General features: G+C 66.3%; 1 protein-coding gene across 1 annotated transcript in view; it reads right to left on the minus strand.

The window, feature by feature from the left end:
- KCNQ1 (potassium voltage-gated channel subfamily Q member 1) overlaps positions 1–11,704 on the minus strand; it is a 177,562-nt gene extending 165,858 nt beyond the window's left edge. Inside the window, exons 1-2 of the mRNA XM_056131593.1 lie at positions 11,568–11,704; positions 10,414–10,773 (exon numbers count right to left, since the gene is read on the minus strand). Of these exons, the coding sequence (XP_055987568.1) occupies positions 10,414–10,773; positions 11,568–11,704 (497 nt within the window). The remainder of the gene's footprint in view (positions 1–10,413; positions 10,774–11,567) is intronic.
- Between the last annotated feature and the right edge of the window lie 3,623 nt (positions 11,705–15,327).

The following is a 15,327-nucleotide window of genomic DNA, read 5'->3' on the forward strand; positions in this document are numbered from 1 at the left end:
GGGTGGGGCACGGCGCTGGCCTTGGCGAGGAGCCTGGGACGCGGAACAAAGTCATACACTGACCTTCGTGGAAACTCAAATCGTCCACGCAGCCAAGAGCCAAGCCGCGAGAATGAGGACACGCCCAGCACGAGGATGCCCGCCAGCTCCTGGCATCGGGCTCCCGGGGCCCCACGCAAACGGGCGTGCAGAGGGCAGCAGGGGCTGCTGCCGGCGGCAAAGCCCCCAGAGCCCAGCTGCAATGGTCTGAGCCCGCGCGGGAGCGGACAAGGTGGCCCCGGGCAGGGCCCCGCTCTGCTTCTCCACAGACAGGCCGTCTCAGCAGTGAGAACGGCCGTGAGGGGTGGGAGCACTGCACCCAGACATCCAAACGGGCAGATCTGCAGGGAGGGCGGGGAGCAACAGCGGAGGCTCATTCTAGCAAAAACCGAGGGAAACTAGTCGTGAGGCCCCGATGGGCCAGAAAAACGCTTTTGTGCCCTTCCCTGGAGCCCAGACAGAGGCCACAGGCGAGCTCGCAGGGGGAGTCGCCTGCCAGCCTGCCACGAAGGGGCACAGACGGGGCACACGAAGGGAAGGCTGAGAGTCAAGCGCAGAAGCTGCAGGACCCACAGGTCGAGGAGAGAGGACAGGGCAGCGCCCGAGGCAGAGGGAGGACAGGGAGGACAGCCCCGGGCTGGGCTCTGCAGGGCAGTTTCCAGGAAACCGTCAGGGACAACATCTGCTTCAGATAAAGCCCACTCAGAGAGCGAGCCGAGGGGCCGGGCAGATCAAGCACGCTCAGACGCGCGCCCAGCAACGCTCACACACGCTCCCAGCACATGCTCACACACGCTCCCAGCGCATGCTCACACACGCACCCAGCGCGTGCTCACACGCGTGCACCCACGGGCACACACCCACATATGCACATGAGTACACACGTATACAGTGCTCGCACACACATGTGCACATACACAAGCACAGGCCACGTGTGCACACATGTGTACACAGAGACACCCACGCACATGAACCTAGACATAGGCCACTGTGCATATACACATGTACACACAGGCACGGCCCCTTGTGCGTGTTCACACCTACACACAGTCTCATGTGTGTGGACACAGGCACATCCACATGCATACATGTGCACATATACACAGACACTGCCTACATGTGCTTGCGCACACCTGTACACACGGGCACACCACATGTGCACACACCACACACATAAACACAGGGCGCATCTCTGTGTGTGCACACATGTACCCAGGCATAACCGCACACACATGTAGAGACACCCATGTACACGCATGCACACACACAGACCACATGCACACACAGCCCCACAGGACAGCATGTACTCTGGGCGCTGTCTGTGCGGTCTGTCCTCCTGCTCTGCTCAGAGCTGCCCCACCATGGAGTGGTCGGCAGGAAGCCTCAGGGCCTGGGGACAGCACGGCTCCCTCCGGCACGCAGGGCCGCACCCCGCCTGCCTCATGCTGGCCGGTGCACGGGGCCCTCTTGGGGACGGGCCGGCCACCTCCTGGGAAGCCCCATCCATCGGCCTGACCCCAGCAACACAGAGGCTGCTGCCTCCTGCACTAGGGGGGCTCTGTCCACAGCGGCGCGTGTCCCCGCGGGGCCTCCAACCCGGAACTGTCCTTTCTCGGCAGCTCCTGACCTTGGCCCGCGCCTTATCACTCCGCTCTGATTACACGCGACTCTCCGGCTTTGGCGGGTGTGCGCAGCAAGCGCAAGGCTCGGGCCCTGACGTCTGTCCGTCCACCCACCCCCTCCCCGGCAGCTGACCAGCCCGTGACAAAGTCTGGCCCCCCGGGGTTTCCCTGGCCCGGGTCTGGCCACTGACCTTCCTCTGCAGAGCTGCTGGGCAGCGGCCGGGTCCGGAGTCACGGAAGCACCGATGACCGCCGGGTGGCTGCTCCGAGGGCCACGCGCTCTGCTGCCCGGTGCTCAGACCCATGGTCGCTCAGTGCTGAACCCCCGAAGGCAAGGGGGCAGCTGGCACGGACAGGAAGCCCCTGGCGGGCACCGTCCCGGAGCAAGTGTGTCCAGCTATGCTCACGCGAGCCTCCCCAAGCTGGCGTCCTTCCAGCAGAGAAGCAAGCTCCAGGAACGCCCGGCGGCCCCAGCGGCCCCAAGCCCTGCTGGCGCCTCTGCCACCTGCCACGTGCCCACGTGACGCATCCCCGGGCGGGTGGCACACGGCCATGAGAGGGGCAGGGGCTGAGCGGTGACTCTGGGCCCTCCACCTCCGACGAGCTTGCTTGGAGCCTGTGTCAGTTCTCAGAGCAGCAACTGCTCCCCAAGGGGCCTCACACCCGGTAGAATTTTGCAGACCCTTGGGGCCAGAACAACAGAACAGGAGGGCGGGCACTTGCCTTGCACGTGGCCAGCCCAGGTACAATCCCCGGCACCCCACAGGTGCCCCAAACTCTCCAGGAGTGATCCCTGAATGCAGAGCCAGGAATCATCCCTGAGCACTGCCAGCTGTGACTAAAAAAAAAAAAAAGAGGGGGTAGTGATATAGAATTCTGCAGCCCCCAAGAGGGAAGCTGGGGACACTGGTGGCAGGAAATGTGCCCTGGCAAAGGGAGGGGCATTGGAACACTGTAGGACTGGAACCCAATCACAAACAACTTTATAACTGCATTTCACAGTGATTCCATTCAAAAAAAATGGGGGGGTGGGAAACAAGAATTTTGCAGCCCTTGCCAGACTGACCCCCTTTCGGGGGGTCCGCACAGTGCCAGGGGCTGACCCAGGTCTTCTGCCCACAGAGCAGGCATCACCCCACTGGGCTTTCTGAACCCTGAGCCCCTCCCTCTGGAAACCCGCTACTGAGGACCCCCGGGCCAGAGGTGTGGACAGAGCCGAGAATCTCTCCCAAGGCCAGCGCCAGTTCTCAGTGCCCGAGTCCAGTTCTCTTTCCCAGCCGGTCATGCCCAACTCCTGCCCACTTTCCCTGGGTCCTTCCCCAGCCTGTGAGGAGCCGCGGGCGGCTGCCACAGAGGCCCCGAGGGTAGAGCCCCTGCCAGACCCGCCCTGGCCCGTGCACACACACGGGCCACTTGAACAGAGCAGATCCCTGCTCCACACACCTGGGCCTCCCGCGTCCCGGGGTGCCAAGATCCCAGGATGCCTCTGCTCAGTGCGCGTGGGGCCCCCCTTCGGCGGGCTGACACATAAACATGTACGGTTACTCATACACATGTATACAGCACACATGCACGCATAAACACAAACGTGTGCACTCACGCAATCACATTCATGCGTACGAATGCATGCACACACACGATGAACACATACTCACACATTCACATGCATAAACACACGCACATAGACACCACAGATGCCTTATGCACGTGAACACATGCATACACACTGATACACACAAACAGACGCGTGTATATATACCACTCACATGCATGCACATGCGTAAATGTGGACATTACACGTAAGACCTGCGGGCACATACACCACGCCCGTGTACATATAGGCATGCTCGTGTATACACATAGACAACACACACATGTGCGTACACGTGCACACAAACTGGTCCCTCTACATGCATACACTCATGCACACATGACCACATGCATGTACAGACACAACAACAGGAGAAGCATGGAATGCAGCCAGGCCAGACCGCACAGGCCTGGGTCCCAGTCATTCTGGGGACACGCTCTGGGAAAGGCCATGAGCATCAAGAGAAAGAACGGGGCGGGGGCTCCCCAGACAGCCCGCCAGGAGCCAACAGGGGCTTGGAGCAGACACTTCCCAGGCAGGCCACAGAATGCCCCCAGATATGCCACACACATGCCACATACTACAGACACACCAGACATGCCACAGACATGCCACTGACACTCAGGATTTGTCCCAGACATGCCAGGTGCTTAGACGCTGCTAGTCAGTCTGACTCACAGGCGGCTGCAGCCCAGCCAGAGACCGGCCACCAAAGGACCAGACAGGGCGGGGCGGGGAGAGGCCACCGGGCATGGCCTCCTGCAAACATGTGGCCCCGCCCACCACTGACATGCATGTCCCACGCGTCCTCCCACAACCCCCACCAGAGCCCAGGCTGCAGGCCTGGCACTCAGCACAAACCCCAGGGCCCGGCCTGCCCATCTGGGGCCACACCGCAGCCCAGAGACCCTCCAGGTGGGGAACTGAGCGCCCAGAGAGTCTCTGTGGACAGAGCCTGGTGCAGACACCCCCTCCCAACAGCAGGCACATCGGGGGGACAGGAGCAGACTCAGACAACAGGACACGCGTGGCTCCAGGACACCCACATAGCCCACATAATTTCACTGTACCCACATAACCTCACTGAACCCACATGACCTCACTGCACCCACAAAATTAACTATACCCATGTAACTTCACTGCATCCACGTAACCTTATTGCACCCGCATGACTTCACTGAACACACGTAATCTCACTGCACCCATGTAACTTCACTGTACCCACATGACCTCACTGCACCCACAAAACTAAATCCACAGAACCTCGCTGCACCCACATAATCTCACTCTACCCATGTAACCTCACTGCACCCACATCCCTGACTGTTTCCATGTGACCTCATTGTATCCAAATGACCTCACTGCATCCACATGACCTCACTGCACCCACAAAACTAACTATATCCACGTAACCTCATTGTACCCACATAATCTCACTGTACCCACGTAACCTCACTGCATCCACGTAACCTCACTGCACCCACAAAACTAACTATACCCACGTAACCTCACTATACCCACATCACCTCACTATATCCACGTGACCTCACTGTATCCAAATAACCTCACTGCACCCACAAAGCCTCACTGCACCCACAAAAACTTACTATACCACAAGAACTCACTGTACCCCCATGACCTCACTATATACACATGACCTCACTGTACCCGCATGACCTCACTGTACCCACATGACCTCACTATATCCACGTGACCTCACCGCATCCAAATGACCTCACTGTACCCTCATGACCTCACTGTACCCACAAAACCTCACTGCACCCACAAAAACTTACTATACCACAAGAACTCACTGCACCCACATAACCTCAACGCACCCACATAACCTCAACGCACCCACATAATACCGTTGTGCCCGTTAATCTTGCCACACCCCCTGACACCCCCGCGGGCAGGCTTCCTCTGCTGTGGGTGCTTCCTTAGCTGGTCGCTGCCCTCTGGGACTCCTCAGTGGCCCTCTGGGCCCCACACAGCTCTGCAGGCAGCTGAGGGGGTTGGGCACAGCCGGACCAGCTCCACCCTCGGCCAGGCACACCCCCACTGGACAGCGGTGCTGGGCACCACAGCTCCGTGCGTCCCTCGCAGCTCCAGGTCACCTCCTGCCCATGGTAGGAGCGGGGACTGTGGGAGTCAGGGTGCCCCGCCCAGCAGGCTGACAGTGGGGGTGGGTCAGTGATCTGAGTGGGGCTAGGACTCCAGAGTCACTGGGAAGAGCATCGAGCCAAGGGCAGTGGAGGGGCCCGCACACAGGGACCGGCCCGGGCTGCCCCAGCCTCCTGTGATCTGCAGCCACCAGCAGAGCCCCTCAGAAGCCCACATCAGCCTCAGTTTCCCCAAGCAGAGGCCTCAGGGAGAGCACTTTGGCTGGAGTCACCTGGGGCATCCGGGACAGCCGACCTGGCCCAGCCAGGAGGCAGCAGTCTGCACTCGAGAAGGCGAGTCAGGGTGGAGAGAGTGGGGGGGTGGGGGAGGGGATAGGGCTGTTGGCGCCAGGAACCGCCTGAAGCAGCACCGGCGGGGGACCCCGAGCCCCAGGCGGCAGCTGGTCAGTGCGGCAGAGCTGACCCCCTCGGGCAGGCCCAGGAGACAGGCCCGGGGACCCTGAGAGAGACGTGCCCCTCACTCAGCAGGAGTGTGGGGGGCCGGCACCCAGTCTCCCCCTGGAGCGGCCGGCATAGACCAGGCTGCTCCCCAGAGCCCAGACCCCCAACGGGGCTGGGGGCACCTCGTCACTGCCTGCTGGGGAGGGGGGAGCGTGAGCCCCCATGTCGGAGGGTTCTGGGGGCTCGGGGAGGCCCCAGGAGTCACATGGGACCCTCAGGCTACCCTCCCCATGGCCCCACAGAGGCACCCCACCTCCCCGCACCCCGAGCTCAGGGGGAGACAGTGTCCGGGGTGCGGGCAGCTGGGCCCCCAGCTCACGGTTCCGGCCTGCAACTGGCCGCACCTGGCAGTGCCCGGCTGGCGACAGGTGGGGCCTGAGGGACCATCTGGGGGTCCTTGCACCGTTGCCCGTGGCCCGTCTCTCCCAGCCCTCCACCCTGTGTCCTTCTGAGGCCACGGAGCTGCGGTCCAGTGGCCCCGTGATCTAGAAAGTTCTTCATTGCTGAGTTTCCAGCACCCACTGGTCAGGGGGGCTACGTCCCCCTGCGGTGTCCCCGGGCTGGTCTCCCCACTGGGTTTGGGTGTTTGGCCTGTGGTGTGGGCTCTGAGTCTGTCCATAGGCCTCACGTGGCCCCTCAAGGTGCCCGAGGCCCGGCCCGGCCCGCTCCCTCCGTCCACCCCTTCCTACTCCCACTCATCTTTCCTTCCCTGTCCCCAGGCCTCCTCTATGTGTTTCCTGTCCCGCTGCCCTCTGAACTGCAGCCGAGGGGGACAGCCTGCGTGTCCCCAGCTCACTGTCCCCAGCCCTGCTGGCGGCTGCTGGAAACTGGCTGCCTCCGTGGGGCCCACAGAGGTGAACTGTGGGCGCCTGACCCCCAATGGGTGAGTGCGTCTGGGTCGGGGGGTCCAGGCGGGGGTCTCTCCCTCTCCCGAGCGCCTGAGGCCCAGCACAGCCGCTGACGTTTCCACACTGGAGTGTCCGGCTCCCACCGGCGCCTCTGCCTGCCTGTCTGCCCCTCCTGGCCCCAGGCTGGGCCCCGCTCCCAGGCCCTCAGTGCAGCTCAGCCCCCAGAGCACTGTCCACAGAGGACACCCCAGCCCACAGCCCTCTCCCAGAGCCCAGAGGTCCGTGGACAGCCGCCAGGGAGGCCCATGGCGGGGGCGGCCCACAGCCAGGGAGGCTGGAGGCCCTGCCCCAGCCCCCCACCCAGCCCCCAGCTCCGCACAGCCCCCCTGCCCCCACCCCCGCCTCCGCTGCCTGATGGAAGGACGGGGGAGGGGACAGTGCGGGAAGGGCCATGTCCCCGGGACATGTCAGTGCCGAGCCAGGGCTGAGCACGCAGGGGACCCCCATTTAGCCCCCCCCCGGCCTGGTCCCTGCTCGCCCCTCATCTCTCTCCTCCTGCAGCCCCCCTCAGTGCAGACCCAGTCGGGGAGGTGGTCCCACGCCAAGGGCCAGAGGGATGCAGGGAGCAGCCGCTCAGGTCCCACCACAGAAAGGCCCCTCCCACCCCTCCCCTGCCCCAGGTCACGGAAACGGTGCCTCTGAATGGCCACACGGAGTCCACATGCATGAGAGCCTGCACAGGGAAGAACACAGCACAAGTGGCCCACACACAAGAGCACAGCACAGGGACCCAACACACAAGAACACAGGACACAGAGGCCTGCACAAGAGAACACAGAACATGTGGAACCAGGCATGAGAACACGGCACGCAGGGACCCGCACGCGTCACCCCACATCCGGTCAGGCCCACCTGGCCCGGCAGCGGCTCTGAGGGCCAGGCCAGCTTTGGGACCAGGAGTGAAGAGGTCCAACTTCTGGTTCTAACAGAATGTTCCAGAACAGCACAGCTGCCTGCTCCGTCCCAGGGCTCGCCCACCCGTGACGGGGTGTGAGGGGCAGGTGTGCCCAGGGGAGCCGGGCCACGGCCAGAGTCGTGTCACCGGAAGCAGCGGGGACGGGGTCAGCACAGGGCACAGGGCCAGAGGGGACGTGGCGTGGCTGGGGCGGCCACAAGGCCTGGGCCGCCAGTGATGGCCCCCGCAGGTCAGCCCACGGGGTCAAGGGGCAGACACAGTGAACAGGACAGGGGCCCCATATACAGACCCCACGGACCCCGTGTCTGGGCCCCCCACGGCCCCCATGTGTGACCCCACATGGTCCCCATGTGTGACTCCCCCCACATCCTCGTGTCTGAGCCCCCCGCCCCCAATCTGACCCCCCGCCCCGTGTCCTGCAAATGACCTGGGACTCGAGTCGCAGGCTTAGACCCCAACCCTGGGCTGGCGGAGGGGGTGGCTGTGGGCGTGTCTGACAGCAGCCCTGTGGGGGCAGGGCGACCCCGGGCGCCGAGGGTGGAGACCCCCGCCCGTGCCTCGCAAGCTCTGCCTAGGTCACCCCGGGAGCCGCACACCCGCGAACCCCAGGCAGGCCGTGCCCTTGGCGCCTGGCAGAGCCCAGCCCATGAGGCGACCAGGGCTGGCCCGGGGCCCAGGGGTGCCCCACGCGGCTGCCCTCCCAGGGACCTTGCCAGGGCGCCGCAGGCACCAACCTCCCCCCACCTTGGGCCACGCCCGCGGGGGTGGGGGTGCGCGGTTTCCGGGGTGCGGGAACAAAGCCCCACAGACAGGCTGGAACAACAAAGCACTGTGTCGGCCAGAGGCTGGACCCTGGCCCAGGGGCCCTGGCCGCACCCCGGGGGCCTCACCCCAGCCCCCGGCCCGGCCCTCTGAGCACCTGCATCCCGAACCCTCTGACTGGACCCTGACAGGCCCGAGGTGGCGTCCCCACGGCACCTGGTCACCTGGCCCAGGCTCTGAGATGGACCGAGGAGGCCATCCGGCCTGCAGAGGCCCCCACACCCCAGGCCACGTGGACCCCCCCCCCAGTTTCCCAGGAGCCTCGGGGCGGTGTGGGTGTGGGGTGAGCCAGAGAGCAGCCTGACCTGGGGCAGCCCCTGCACACCTCCACCTGCCAGGGCATCCCCTGCAGCCCTGGCAGACAGCCAGGAGGAGGCGGCCAGTGTGGGCAGTGGGAGAGGAGTGAAGGGCCGGGGGCAGCTGGAGGCCCAGTCGCAGCCCCCTGCCTGTGTCCTCAGACCCCCTGCTGCCTCAGGACCCACCCAGGAGCCCACACGGGTATGACGCGGGACTGGCCTCAGGGCTCTGTCTGTCGGCGGAACAAAGGCCGCAGGTCAATGATTAACCAGGCCTGGTGGCTCTGGGCGCGGGCACGGTGCTGGCCGGGCCAGGGGCACCCACCGCTCCCACCTCGGCCCCACCCCCACCCTGCAGGAAGAGCCGCCCTGGGCCCCCCAAGTAAGGGGAGAGGCGCTGACCAGGCAGCCCGGGGACCCTTGGGCCCAGATGGGGGGTACGACCTTCCTGGGGCAGGAAGCCCGCGGGGCAGGGCCAGGGCCCTTCCGTGTCCTGCCCCCCGCCCCGGCAGGAAGGCCCTGGCCCCCCCAGCTGGGGCTCCCCTGGAGGAGGGGCAGGAAATCCTGACCAGCGCCCCACCCTCCCGCAGGCCGGCCGGAAGCGGAGCCTCAAACCCCTCTTGCCCCCCGTTTCACAACCGGCCTTGCCAAGGCCAGGGCCTGGCACACAGCTGCGGGCGGCCCAACGGGGCACTGGGCACCCCTCAGGCAGGAGGGGCAGGCGGGGAGCCGGCCCTCTGGGAGGCCAGCAGCGGGGTACCAAGCCTCAAGCAGCCCCCCAGCCCTGGCGGCCCGGCCGGCTGACCCGGGACACCCTCGCTGCCCCCAGGGGAGGCGTGGGGGGCTCCCAGGGCATCTGGGATGACGCTCAGAAACTTCCGCCGGCTGAACAATCGGGTCAGGAAGAAACAGACGCGGGCACGGACTTCCTCGGCGGGCGCCGGCCGCGCCCCTGCCCCGCACGGCCCGGCCAGCACTGGGCGGGCACAGGACCCGCAGCAGTACGGAGGGGCCGGCCTGGGGGACTCAGGGTCCCGGTCACTGCACCCCTGCACAGGCCAGTGCCACCTCACCAGACACGTGGCCCGCCTCTGGCTGGGGACCCGCCAACACGCTCTGGGGCCCCAGAAGGCACGGCCGCATCGCCACCCCATCACGCCCCCAACACGGACCCCCAGCATGGACCCCAGCACGGACCCGCAGCACGGACCCCAGCACGGACCCCATCACTGCCCTGTCATGGCCCCCCAACGCGGCCCCCCACCACGGCCCCCCATCTATCTATCACCCCGTCTCACTGCTCCTGCGCGTCCTCGCCCGGTCCCCGCCCCCAGGCCAGCCCCTCCAGGAGCGAGGCGGATGGGGGTCTCCCGCCCCCCAGAGCCCCTGCGGACGGCGGTCAGCGCCAGCCCAGGGCGCAGAGCCGCGCTGCCCTCGGCGGCGCTGGGCTCCCTCGCGCCCTGCCCTGCCCTGCCCTGCCCTGCCCTGCCCTGCCCTGCCCGTCCAGGTGCGCCGGGAGGTCGGTCACCTGGGGGCGGCCCTGCCTCCTCCGCTGACCGTCGCCCGCGGCCCCCCAGCCCCCGGCCCGCACTCACACGGCGAAGTGGTAGGCGAAGCACTTCCAGCCCGTGGGGCGCTCGAGGAAGTTGTACACGCGGCCCTGGACGTGCGTCCGCGCCAGCAGCGGCCGCCGCGCGCCGTAGGCGGACACGGACACGCGCGGGTCCGGGCCGGCGGGCGGGCGCTCGGGGGGCGCGGCGGCGGGGCGCGCGGCGGGGGGCGCCACGGGCGCGTAGTGGGCGCCGGCGGCCGCGCCGCCCTCGGCCAGCTCCAGCGGGCAGGGGCCCCTCCTGGCCGCGCCCGCGCTGCCCCTCCGCGCGCCGGCCAGGCGGCCCAGGCCCCAGCGCGCGCGCTCGGGCCGGCCCGGGGACGCGGCCATGGCCAGGCGGGGCGAGCTGCGCGCGGGCGGCCGCGGGGCGCACTGGCCGGTCCCCGTCCCCGGAGGCCCGTCGCGCCGCGCCCCGCCCCGCGCACCCCGCCCCGCGCACCTGCGCCCCTCCCCCGCCGGCCGCACCTGCCCCCACCTGCCCGCCCCCGGCCCGGGTCCGGCGCGCCCGCCCGGGACACGCGCCCGCCCGGGGCCAACCTGGAGGGGGCGGCCCCCGCGCGCGGCGCCGCCGCTGAGTCACCCAGAGGACGCGGGGAGGGCAGCGCGCGGGCTGGACCTGGGGACCCCCCGCGGGGCAGGGGACCCGGGCTCGGCTGGCCGGGCTTGCAGGAGCAGGTGTGGCCGGCCCGCTGCTGCGCAGAGGCCAGCTCCCGTCGCGGCGGCTGTCACGGCGGGGTCACCCGTGCCGCGGCCGCCCCCGCCTTCTGGGGAGGCTGCGAGGATGAGGGGGACCAGGGGGACAGCGGGGCGGGCGGGCAGCGGCCTCCGGGGCCCGGAAAGGCCAGGACAGGCACAGAGGAAGGAAGGCCGCTGTTGGCCAACCCGGCCTCGGGGAGCCCCAGGGGAAGGGAAGGGGCGTCTGCAGGGACCCCCGCCCCGAGCCTGAGTAAGCCCGGCAGACGGCTGGACCTGGGGACCGGGCAGCACGGAGCTCCAGCCCGGGCAGGGACAGCAGTGGGTTATAACCTTGGCGCGGAAGGGGGTTCTCGGATGGGCGTGGAGGCCTCACGCCTCTGACCTCAGAGCGCGGCAGGCCCCGTGGGAAGCAGGGGTCGCCCTGAAATCACCTGGACAACTGACCAGGGCACAAGGAGCGGGCAAAGGTCAAAGGACTCTGCCACGGGGGACTTGCTTTTCTTCCTGATGTCCAGAGACTGTCGGTTGTGGTTGGGGCAACGGACAGGCCAGGGCCGGTGCAGCTTGGCACAGCCGGGCATGCTGGGGTGTCCAGGACGTGCACACACACCTGCATACACAAGGACACACATGCACACATAAAGACAAATATATACACACATGCATGCACACGCACGCTCACACACACACATGTGCACAAACATGTTTGCGCCCATCACAACATTCCATTCGCAGACAAGGATGAGAGGCAGGCCCTCAGCAGTGTGGGGCCTGGAGGGACCCCGGGCCTGCGCTGAGGTCATCAGGGCCCAGAGGGCCTTTGCTGTGTTCCTTTCCTGAACACGGGTCTGAGGCACCCTGGGGCCATGGCACTTCCTGCGGGGACCCCCGCTCTGCCACAGAAACGGAAAGCCTGGCTCCCTCAGTGGGGGTGGCGCCCTCAGCCGGCTCCCTGCCGCAGGACGGGGCCTGCACTGACCCCCTCAGCCCGTCCCTCTCTGCCACTGGACCCTGCGAGGAGCCGGTCAGCACCGGAACCAAGAGCGGTCAGAAGGCCGCGGAGGAAACGGACGTTTGACGGGCTGGCCAGCTGCCAGGGCTCCGAGTCCTGGAAACAAAACACAGCAGGATTGTGGGTTCCGCCACCTCCCCACGAACCCGGCTCTGGGGTGCAGTGGGGCTGCGGGGCGGGCGCTGGGGGTCTGCGATTTGCTGCCCCCCCTGCATGGGCCCAGGGGCCACGTGCCAGCAGTGACCCCGAGATCGGGTCCCGCCTCCTCCAGAGCCAAGTGTTGCCTCAGCCGGAAGACAGGGGTGGGGAGGACGACCCCTGAGGACTGAGTCCTGCAGGCGGGGGTCCTGATGCCTGGGCTCCGGCTCCCCTGGGTGGGGGGAGGGGGAGGGGCAGGGCTGAGGCCAAGAGAAACCCTGGAGATGAGCTTGACAGCGGGAGGGGGCGGGGCAGCCCACCCAGCCCCTGCGCAGGCCGCCCCTGACCTGACCAGACTCTCCTGCCCTCGGGACACAGAAGGCTCTGTCTGTGAGGGCCTCGGAATGTTCTGGAAAGTCGCCCAACTTGCCTTTGCTCGCCCCCCTGAGTCCCCCAGGCACAGTCCCAGGAAGCTGCCCCTCCGCTCACAGGCCTGGGGTCATTGTGCCCTCCCCGCAGCCGGCTCCCGGTCCCTGAGCCCGGTCATCTGACAGGCCGCCTCCCTCCTTGCGGCTGGCCTCGCGTCCCGTGCTCGGCGGTTCCAGATGGTTCTGTCTGATAGGAGCCCCGAGTTTGCTCTGCGGACACGGGCCCACGGACACGGCTGGGATGGGGTGGGGCCCAGGCTCTGGGCACACTGGGATGTCCCTGCCTGGGCTCGGGCTCACGGTGTCCCAGCCTCTGGCCCTCCGTGGGGCATATTTCCCGCCCCCCACACCTTTAGAAGCTCCCGCCGGTCACCCAGCCTCCCCGTTCCCCACGGCACTGCAGAGACAGCCCCCAGAAGCCAAGAGGCAGCCCCAGGGAGGGAGGACAGGGTGGGAATTGGGCTGTTCCCAGCTCGAGGTTGGGGGGGGCGGGAAGGTCACAGTGGGGCCGCCCCGTCAGCCAGACTGTGGCTGCTCCATGCAGCCCGGCCACTCGCAGCCCAAAGGCTGGACAGACGCACACCCGCGCCGGACATGACCCTCGGGTGCTGCAGGACTGGACTGGGGCCTCGCTCAGGTGGGCGCCGAGGGTGGCAGCCGGACCCCACACTGCAGGGACCCCGGGTTGCCGTCTGCAGGCCTCTGAGCCCCCTCGGGGACGTGCAGGAGCTGAGCGGCCGGGGGACAGCACGGAGCAGGGGAGGCTGAGGGTACGCGGGGGAGGAGGGGGAGGAGAAGGAAGAGAAGGAGGAGGAGGAGGAGGGTGACTCAACCCCCGCTGGCATTTAATAGGCGCCTACTGAGTTCCCAGCCAGGCTCGGTGACCATGTGGGGGAGGGCGGGAGCACGGGGACGCGGGGACCCAGGACAGGCGCATGAGAAGCCACACACTGGGCGAGTGGCCGCGCCCGGCACCCGCCCACGGCCCCTGCTGCCCCACAGTGCCCGAGGGCTGTGGGAGAGCCGTGCCCACACCAGCGCGGGCCCGAGGCCAGCCAGCGCTGACTCACTGCCCTCTGTGAGGAGGCCAGGTGCCGGCCAGGGGGACCCGCAGGTGGCCAGAGGGAAAGGAGGTACGCACGGGAGGCTGAGGGGGACAGAAGGGGACAGGCCCAGGAGAAGGGGGTGGTGGCAGGCGGATGGTGGGAGTAGATGGGTGGGTGGGTGGGTGGATGGGTGGATGGATGGGTGGATGGGTGGATGGGTGGATGGATGGATGAGTGGATGGGTGGATGGGTGGATGGATGGGTGGGTGGGTGGATGGGTGGATGGATGTGTGGGTGGATGGGTGGGTGGATGGATGGATGAGTGGATGGGTGGATGGGTGGATGGATGGGTGGATGGATGAGTGGATGGGTGGATGGGTGGATGGATGGATGGATGGATGGGTGGATGGGTGGATGGATGGATGAGCGGATGGGTGGATGGGTGGGTGGATGGATGGATGGATGGATGGATGGATGGATGGGTGGATGGATGAGTAGATGGGTGGATGGGTGGGTGGATGGATGGATGAGTGGATGGATGAGTGGATGGGTGGATGGGTGGATGGGTGGATAGATGGGTGGGTAGATGGGTGGATGGATGGATGGATGGGTGGATGGATGAGTGGATGGGTGGATGGGTGGATAGATGGGTGGGTGGATGGGTGGATGGATGGATGGATGGATGAGTGGATGGGTGGATGGGTGGATGGATGAGTGGATGGGTGGATGGGTGGATGGATGGATGAGTGGATGGGTGGATGGGTGGATGGATGGGTGGGTGGATGGGTGGATGGAAGGATGGAGGGTGGATGGGTGGGTGGACGGATGGATGGGTGGACGGATGAATGGGTGGAGGGTGGACGGGTGGACGGAGGGTGGGTGGAAGAGCACTGGCTGAGGCTGGTGGATAAATAAGTGTATGGTGGACGGACTACCTCTCCTTCAGGTATTTGTGCGAACGTATGTTCCCACTGAGGTATTCTTTAACCAACCCATTTAAAAATGAAATTCTTTTCACCTCCAGTTCCACCCCGCTTTCTTTTCCTCCCGGGCCATTTAAATTCTGCCTCTCTTTAGTCAGATGTTTGTCTCTTTGTCCTTTGTGTGCGGCTCACCTGACAGAGTTGCTCAATGACCCGCGCTGGCCATCCCAGTGAGCTGGGGCTGGCGGTGAGGAGTGGGCGGGCGGATGGGGGTTGCACCCGGCAGCCCGCACAGGAAGCAGCTTCAACACTTCCCGCTGGCTCCAGGGCAGGGAGCACTGAGGTATGGGCCTCCTGAGGGGCCCGGGTGGGGGGCCACTGGGCTGGACGGCGGGCGGCTGGCCCCAACCCAGAGGCTGCAGCCCTACCTGCAGACAAGAGCAGTATGTGGGGCCAAACACGGGGATGCAGGGCTGGACACGCACACAGACACTCAGACACACACACTGACACACTCACACATACCTACACACGCACACCGACACACTCAGACACAGGTGGTGCATGGGTGGGTGGTGGATAGTGGGTGGATGGGTGGGAGGGTAAATGGATGGTGGGTGATGGGGGGACGGGGGTGGAGGGAGGGTACCCGTGTAC

Source organism: Sorex fumeus, unplaced genomic scaffold (assembly GCF_029834395.1).
Source record: "Sorex fumeus unplaced genomic scaffold, SorFum_2.1 ptg000093l, whole genome shotgun sequence".
Taxonomy (NCBI): Eukaryota; Metazoa; Chordata; class Mammalia; order Eulipotyphla; family Soricidae; genus Sorex; species Sorex fumeus.